Source organism: Pteropus vampyrus, unplaced genomic scaffold (assembly GCF_000151845.1).
Source record: "Pteropus vampyrus isolate Shadow unplaced genomic scaffold, Pvam_2.0 Scaffold76, whole genome shotgun sequence".
In the NCBI taxonomy this organism is placed as follows: domain Eukaryota; kingdom Metazoa; phylum Chordata; class Mammalia; order Chiroptera; family Pteropodidae; genus Pteropus; species Pteropus vampyrus.
This window is the reverse complement of record NW_011888857.1, coordinates 458,290-467,118: the sequence shown is the minus strand read 5'-3', so window position 1 is coordinate 467,118 and position 8,829 is coordinate 458,290. Positions and strand designations below refer to the sequence as shown.

Genomic DNA, 8,829 nt, shown 5'->3' with positions numbered 1-8,829 from the left:
AAAGTCACTTGTTTCCTATATCAGAAATCTTTGAAGTTGGGGGCGAGAGAGAGAGGAAAGAAACTTCCATAACTGGGATTAATGCAAGTTGGAGTAAAATAAAAGGAAGTTAGTCGTAGCAAAAAGGGGAACTTAAAAGGAAGTCAGTAGTAGATCATATAGAGTTTGTTTTGGCGTGGACTGCAGTATTACTGAGTTCTCGACCTCCGCACAAAAAGAAAGGAAGAAGAAAGCTCTCGGCTATTATCTGGACTAGAACTCCTCCACTCTTCAAATGCATGTGTAATTCAAGTACATTTTCATCTTTAAGTGTGTTTACTATATTCAGCAGAACAAGGTAGAAGGTTCATGTCACCACTGGAATGAAACCATCGAACCTGGTTGAGAGTGGAGTTACCTCTGCCAGATAGTTGCCTGCTGGCAAAGTAACATCTTGGTGGAAGAAAAGAGTTTCCCCATGGGATGATTTAAAAACAGCAACAACAACAAAAAAAAGCCAACAAGGAAAAGGTGGAAATAAGTGGCAACCGTGATCAGAATTCATGATGTTTCCAGCATTAGCTGTAATAGCTCTGCCCCATGGCAAGAGAGGCCTCTGTGGGTTTACCTCTACCTGATAACTGAGGCTCACGTACAGAGGCTGCAGCCAGACTTCCGTGCAGCCCTTTTCCTGCGTTCTTCCCTCCAAGGCGCCGTGGAGGCTGCCTGTTGAGAAATTTCTGCCCAGCAGGCCATGGTGAATAATTCTTTTACAGTCAGTCTCTTGGTATTGTAATTTCTCTCAAGCTCACCAATTAACCAAAGAAAAACCCACTGGGGATTCAACTTCTATTAATAAACACTTGCTCAGCACAAAAGTTGCAGGAATATTTGAAACTAGATTTTCCCCCTCCCTGGAGACAAGTCCAAGGCAAGCCTTTGGCTTTGATTATACCGCCCACCACCCTGGAAACCATTCCAGACCTTTCGTCTTTGAGCCTACCTATGCGGGAAACATAAACCAGTATTGTCTTACGTGAAATTTGCACACAGTATGAAGTGTACTTAGATACACAAGTGAAGAGAGGCATCTTTCATTATGATTTCACTTCCTTGGGCACAAGCTGTCTTCTGATGTGTGTCAATGTCACAGGCGAACTCAAAGGGTGGATTGCGAACTTCCCACTGATCTGGATCCCCCAGAAATTCTATGGCCGCAAAGGAAGTTTCTCTCACATGAAAGACAGTCTACAGGTAACAGGCTCCATTGTCAATTTCACCATTTGTGAACCGTCAACATTCAATTAAAAATATTCCAATCAGCAATTATTGCTTCCCGAATTGCTAAGAGGCAAAATGGAAACATTCTCCTTTATATTGGTAGTTCAATTGCTAAAGAAGGATATGCAAACCATATAAAAGAATAAAAAGAAAGGGAAACAACAAGAATAACAAGAATGTCTAAAAAAAATAATGTACATGGGAATATTTTTCAAACACGGCACACAGAATTTCTTTTCAAAGTAGCTGTGAGAGTCAAGCTGTGCAATGGGCACAGCCAAGGACTGAGGGCTCCAAGAAGGTCAACAATCAGAGGCGGCCAGTAATCAGAGGAGGCGGGGGCTTGTGGAAAGGACTGAAGGAAAGTGAGCAGGGAAGGCCCACCTAGCTGCCTATTCCAGGTGGAAATGGGGGTGGGGAGATTATGCTTAGTGAGGGTGGACTTGACTACTTTCTCCCCTCAGGAGAACATGGGGTCCTAGTTTCCCTGGGGCATCTATCACTTCTGAGTCAGCAAAAACCATAGTGGCCCTGGAAGCAGTCATTCCTCCTCTCTGGATGGACAAGGAGAAAGGTCTCTGCCCTGGGTTTCTTGAGGTGCCTAGACTGAACTTCACCCCAATAGCTCACCCCCAGTGGCAAAGGCAAAGCTAGAGGAGTCTGCAGTTGGAAAAGACAAAGCTGCTTTGTGAGTTAGGACTTCAGGAGAAAGCTCAAGTTGGCTCTAACAGTACTCACCAGGAGAAATACTGCCCCCATTCACTAAGCACTTATATTGAAAGCTATGGATAAAACTAATGAATAATGGGTTTATTTCACAATTGTAGGAAATAAACCTAGGGCAGATACCACATTTGGAAAGAGAATGGCACTCATGCATCAAGAGAAGCAGCAGGGCGGGTGCAGTGAGTAGGAAGATGGATTCCAGAGCCTCACTACCTGACTCTGAACACCAGCTCTGTCCCTTACTGTGTCACACCAGGCAAATTCACCTCCCAGGGCCTCAGTTTCCTCCTCTGTGAAGTGGAGGATAGGTGATAACCTATTGCCAACCTCAAAGAATTGTTATGTGGCTTAAATAAGTCTATCCTTCTAAAGTGCTTAGAATGGTGCCTGGTCGCAGTAAGACTTTATAAGCATTTGCTCTTATTATTTATTAGCAAAAAATGCTGGCATGGACCATACAAAGGAAATATTCCAGGTGGGGGAATCCCTCAGCAATTCAGAGCACAGATGGGCTTTGAGGTCACAGAGACTAAGGATCAAATCCTGCTTCTGATTCTCACTCTCTGTGTGACCTTGGGCAAGTTACTTTGAGTCTCTAAATCTATGTTCTCTTTGGCTGAATAGAAATTAGAGTGCCTACCTCATAGACAATCAGAAGAATTAAATGAGTGCACTGAGTGATGCACTTAGCACGGTGCCCGGGAGCCCATGGTCAGCATGCAATAATTCCTGGTTATTAAGTTATAGAGGCTTATGCTTTCACCCAGCTATGATCACTGGGTTCCGTTAGGGCTGAAATCTAGTTTCACAAGCCTTAGCGACCTTTAGACAAAACTCTACCCACATTCAATATTTGGGGGGCAGGAGGGAGGGGGAAACCATCTCTTATCACTTCCAGAAGCATTTAAATACACTTTCAAACTTTTTTAGGAGTAGGAGAGAAGGAAATGACATAACTGCTGTAATGTTAATGCACAGAACCAATTTTAAAATATTCCTACACCTGTCCACTCAGCATTACTGCAGAGGAAATACCTGACCTTTGAAAAGTGATTACAAATGTTGTGACTTTAGGGTGGGTGGAGCTTCAAAGACAGTACAAACTTCAAGGGAGCACACTTTCTTCCTACTGGGGTCACAAATTCTTTTTTAGATGTTACTCCTTAGGAAATTTTCCATAACGGGAAAAAATGGTATTTTTATGATATTCATATAAAAATGAGGAGGGAGTTCTAATTATGTAGAAAGTAAAAAGGGATAAGCACGTATTTCCAAAAGAGGAACCTGACAAAATATCTTTATACAGTGGCCAATTAGATGAGCCTGAGAAAATAGCTCTATACAGTGACCACTTAAATGTGAAAATTTTATGTATACAATGCAATATGAGTGTCACAGCCCTAAGTCAAAATCCACCACAGGGACTCAATTTGGAGAACTGCTATTAAAAGTGGTCATATCACCTTATCCCTGACTCCTTTCTAAGCAGCTCAGTCCCTCTGATGGACTCTATGCTTAGGAGAAAGGAGAGTAGGAAATGTGTGTAGCCGTGTGTCACTACTGAACCAGGCTCCAGTGGCCTCTCGGTTCCCAACCGGCAGGAGGGATCCTGGCTCATGGAAACAGCACTCACCTGGGCGTCAAGGTCTTCCTCTCAGCCTAGGTTGAGGCACTAAACAGGGGCCAAGGAGGGAGGAGTGGGCCAAGGTCATCCCACGGGGAACCATTTCAACTGTACCCCCAGTTTCTACTAAAGTAACAGCAATGCCACTCTGGCAATGGACAGGAGCAGCTCCTCAGGAAGGATGGCAATGGCCTCTCCACCCAGTTTTGCTAGGGGAGGAGAATCACAACAGAAAATGGTTGGGGATTCTGAATTCATTCCAGTAACCTGGCCAAGGGGAGACACAGAGATGGCCGGCTTGGGGTAGAACACTGGGCCCGCGGTGTCAGAGAACAGGACTAGGCCCAAGCTAGTGAGGGAGAAAAGGAGGGTGATGAGATGTGACCATTCTACCTCTAACTCTGCAACCTGCGTGCATTTCTTTGCCCCCTCTCGAAAGAAAGAAGGAACAAAAGAAAGAAAAGGCAAAGAAAGGGGGGGTGGGGTGGGGGAGTGACCTCGAATCTAAGACCTGATTAGATATGCCGTATTTTCCGATAAATAGGAAAGGTTTCCAAAGTCAGGGCGCCTCAGACGCAGTAGAAGGGGCTCGGCCCTGGACCTCCACAGGACAGGAGAATCAGACCAGTCCCAAGCTCAATTTCATAAGCACGTCTGGACTTTGGGATGCGCCACCGTGAGCTCGAGAGCGAAGACTCCTTCCCCTCCTCCACCTGTGGCGCTGGAGGCTCCCCAGGCGTGGCCATTACCCCCACCCAATCTCCCAGGGCTGGAGCTTTTCCTTCCTTCATTACCTCACTACCTCCTTCCCTTGACGTCAACCCCGGCTCCTGAAGCGGAGGGGAGGGAGGATGGAGATGAGTTTGGGGGCAGTCAGTATCAGGCTCCCTGCAGCATCGGGGTGGGGGTAGGGGTGGGATATGAGGTAATGCGCGCCCAATCCCCGGCCTCTAAAGCCGCGAGCAGCCACTTCCCTACCCCCGCCGCACCTCTCTGCCTGGCGCGGGCGGGCGTGTGCACCAGTTACTAGGCAACCCTATCAGAGACGCGGGATGCCGGCCAAGTTCACCCAAAGTTGAAGAATAAATTTGGGGGAGAGTAGGTGGAAGGTGGAGTGAGAGCCGAGAGAAGGCACAGAGGTCAGGAAAAAACCTTCTAAGAAAAAGAAGCTGTCTTCCGCCTCCTGGGAACAGGAAAAAGGGCGGGCTCAGGACACTTCTGTGACCCACTACAGTCCCGCACACAGTCCGGGGTCCCGCTGTAGGCACGTAGTTCCGCGCTGCGCACGACTCCTACAAAGCGCTGCCGCACCAGGGGCTTGGAGGACAGAGGTGGGGAGAAGCCCGTTGCCCGAGGGTACGCACTCTCGAAGTAGTCCCAGAGAAGTCTGGCAGGGTGACAAGTAGGCGAGGAGGGGTTTGAAGGGTGAGAGAACAGCGTGGGAGTGTTTAATCTTTGGTCCTGAGGATGCTAAAGTTGCCCCCGCCCCGCCCTCCCAGCAAAGAGCCCTTTAAAAAATCACTTCTCAAAGCGCTGCTTTTTTTCTTCAGCTCTAAATTGTAATAACTCTCGTTTATATTCAAAATAAGAACACGGAGACGAAGAAATCTACTTCTTTCAAATCAGAGCCTCGAGATCAGCTTCAATTTGCTCTAAGTAGCCGAGTGGGCTAAAGGCATCCTTTGCCTCCCCAACCCTGCACGCCCCGAGTCCAGGCTGCCCCGCGTCGGACGTTCGCACGCCCGCCGGCGCGCGGCCCCTGCAGGGTCAAGCGTCTTCCTACCTGCTGTAGGGCGTCCTCAGCAGCAGGGCCTGGCTGCCCGTGCAGCTGTCGGTGGGCGTGTGGCAGCCGTAGACTGGGGGCGGCACGGAGTACTGCTGCTCGCCTGCAGGGAGCGGGGGAGAGAGCGGAGTGAGCGCGCCTCAAGGGCTGGGGGTGCGGGTCAGAGAGCGTCCTGAGCTGGGCTCGGAGGCTAAGCTGGGGACGATGGGGCCTGGATGCTGGGCGCGCAGAGAGAGGGTGTCCAGATGGTAAAGAGCTAAGCTGCTCACTTTACATTCCCTTAGCAGTCTCTGGCTAGTACACCTGAAAGACCCTTCGGACTTTCGGTAGATTTGGTTGAGCAAGAGCTGTCACTAACATACTTGGGGGGGGGAGGGGCTCTTCTTTTAAACTGGGTAAGATCGGGCTTATTATTTCTCAAAACCCCTTTGGATGTCCTCTTCTCCCTTCCCCAATTTGCTGTAGGTTGGAAATTGGGTGGGGGAGGTCGATTGAAAGAAGAGAAGGACCCCACATCATTCCCGCCTGCTTACCCAGCGAGCCCTGCTGGCCCATGGGGTCCTCGTGCTTGAAGGAGTGGTTAGGAAACTGCGCGGCGTGGTGCGAGGGCGTGTGACCGTAGCTGGGAGTCCCGTCGAAGGTGACTGTGCTGTATCCTGTGGGCGCGGAGGAGAGAAGCACAGCGTCAACAGGGAGACAGGGACTGTGGGTCCGAACCAGCACCCGCGCATAGGAGCGCCGCGCCCTCCATTAGGATCTCCGCCGCAGGACTTTCAGCGAGAAGCTGGACCGAAGCCCCCGAAGTGTGTGACCTTGGGACGATTCCCCGCCTTGTCCCAAATAAAGCCCTGACCTCCTTGCCGTTTGCCAATTTATTTACGCCCTTGCCTTGCACTGAGTCTGACGCTTCTGTACTGAACCTCCCGTAAGTGTGAAAACCGCCAACCGCTCGGTGTAGAAAGTTGTTACCCGCTCAAAAGCCAAACACCACTGCTCTCACAGGGGGCAGCACAGGCGAGAGAAATGAATCCGCTCAGCTGACCCCGCGCTGACTCGGAGCCGTAAATCAGGGGCCCGCGCACCAACTTTCATTAATTACTCGGAGCCAGTTAAACGGCATGAGCTTTAAATGGGGAGAGTAATTACTGAGTAATGTTATCTGCCTGAGGCTGAGCGACCCAACACCATGAAAAGTTGGTGAGGGGAAAAACAAGGGGCCCTTCTAGTTGGACCCACAGGCCAAGACTCTGCGTCCTCCTCCTTCCCCTCTACCACCCACCTGGGGCCCAGCAGGTCCGTGCTGACCACCACTGCCAGGGCTGACTTCCCTGTGCCCCAGGACGGGAAGCCTGTTTCTTTTAGAGTGTGCCTGACACTGTACCTCAATCTCCATGGCAATGCACAGGTCCTCTGCCTCAGCTTCTCTGCCAAGAAACTAAAGGCAATACCACTCCTGTTCTTCCCCAACTCTCCCAAGGTGAAAAAAAAAAAAAATGTTGTCTTGGTTGAACAACTAGTGTCCTTCTATAATTACTATTTGTTTTAAACATACACCCCACCAGCTTCTGGAAAACTGTTGCTGCCTATGGGAAAAGATCCTCCTGCTAAGATAAATATCTGTCCTGGAGCCCTGAACCCAATGGTAGGATCCCCTCCTTCTATCTCCAGAGTCTCTGGCCTGAGGTCCAGGCCAAACTGGGAAGAGACTGGCCCAGACACTCACATCGGCTCCCTGCAGGACCACCCGGCGGGTTCCAGTTCCTCTGTGTGCCAATCGCACATCCAGCTACTGCACTGGGTCTCCAAACCCCACTGGATTCTTGGGAATGGGGTGAGTCAAAAGGTCTCCATCCCACCACCACCACCATTATTGCCTCAGGCATGATCCCTCTGCAACGCCGTCTCAGAAGACTTAGGCTGGACAGAGAATGGAAGCCAGTTACCCCTATCTTCGAAACAACCCCCAAAACAGAAACGGAGCTTCACAGCCCATTCCTGGAAATGTGGTGTGTCAGAGTGGGAGTGAGGGTTGGGGCAGGTCTTAATTAACAGATTGTACAGGGCAGGCCAAGTCTCATGCACAGATTGGCACCACAGATTGACAATTTAAGAAGCCACCAGCTTTTATAATTTGCCTGACCTCAGTGGCCTCCATTTCTAGCCTGCTAAGTGGGCAAAGATAACCCGCGCCCGGGTTAGTTGTCAGGCGTGGGTGAGCACGCTTGGGCTTCCAGGCACTTCCTTTTTAGGAGGGAGGCCAGGCCCTGTTAGAGGCCTACCGATCAGCTTACAAACGAAATTTGGCTCCGGGCACCTAATTTTGCAGAAGGAAGGCCGAATTTTGAAAGGATATTTCTTTTAAAACAAAGAGGAGAAACAGAAGCGACAAAGAAATTGCCTCTAGACGAACCCTTCTCCATTCCTGAGCCGATGAGTAGGCAGTGGCCCAGAGCACGGTGCTGTCTTCTGAGGCGCGGCCAGGGTCACGGGTTGCGGGCTGCAGCGTCGCCTCCACGCCCAGCGAGAGTTCCCTAAACCCCTTCCCCGACAGGAAACGCAAACACCGGTGGGCTGGGGCCGGCTTCCCGGTCCTCCGGGAGGGGCAGTGATGAAAGCTCCGGCAGCGAGTAGGGAGGGCTCTTTTAATTAGAAGCTTATCGGACGCGGGACTGATTAGAGCTCACTGTCCCAAGGCTTTGCGCTGGGCCTGGCGTGGAGAGCGCGGGGGCGGAGGGCGGGAGAGAGACAGCTGCCGGCAGAAAGGGGCAGCGTGTTCAAAGGGTCCTTGCACAGGCCTTAGAGAAAGAGGCTCCAGCGTCCAAGGTAGAGCCTTTCCCACGGTTAGTCTCGGCCGGGAGGGAGTGCAACCTTGACCGCGCGGAGCGGCAAGACTCGCTCTGCGCCTCCCTCCCCCGCCCGGGACAGCCGAGGAGCCCAGGAACCGTCTGGGGCCAGGCCTCGCATAGCTGAGGGTTGCAGTGGACAGCAGGCTCAGTCAGGAAGGTGGCTGGGTCAGAAGGCTGATATTGATGACTCCTCAGCTGCAGCAGAATACGGGGAAATCTGTCCGGCAACGAAATACCCTCTCCTTTGCGACCCAAGGGAGGCGCCCTTGGCCTTCGGGCCAAGCTGGTTCCCCATATGACCCTAGGGTAACGCGTGATGCCAAGGCAGCTTCCTGAGCTAGAGTTCTGCATGCTGGCAGGGCCTGTGTGAATTAGCCTAACAATCTTTTCCTTTTGTCACTCCCAAATCCCCCAGAACTTAATCTGGGGCTACCTAAGTCCTCGCCCTACTTCTGCCTTGACAAACTCCCAACCCTCCCACACCAACGGCAGTGAGTTCAGTGCCCATCCAGCCAGAGGAAATCCATCTCAACAGTGGGCCAAGATCCCTGGAAAAGGTTGAAATAGCCGATAATGGTCTGGGTTTGAGT

The 8,829-nt window shown here is 50.9% G+C and overlaps 1 protein-coding gene across 3 annotated transcripts in view; it reads right to left on the bottom strand.

Annotated features, from left to right (window-relative positions):
- WT1 (Wilms tumor 1) overlaps positions 1 to 8,829 on the bottom strand; it is a 51,275-nt gene that overhangs the window by 38,863 nt on the left and 3,583 nt on the right. For 2 of the 3 annotated variants that reach the window (XM_011362534.2, XM_023532086.1), the window contains exons 1-3: positions 7,804 to 7,858; positions 5,927 to 6,049; positions 5,394 to 5,496 (exon numbers count right to left, since the gene is read on the bottom strand). In XM_011362534.2, coding sequence (XP_011360836.1) covers positions 5,394 to 5,496; positions 5,927 to 6,049; positions 7,804 to 7,813 — 236 coding nt within the window. In that variant the 5' untranslated portion in view covers positions 7,814 to 7,858. Of the gene's footprint in view, positions 1 to 5,393; positions 5,497 to 5,926; positions 6,050 to 7,803; positions 7,859 to 8,829 lie in introns of those variants that run through there. The other variant, XM_011362532.2, reaches the window with a different exon arrangement.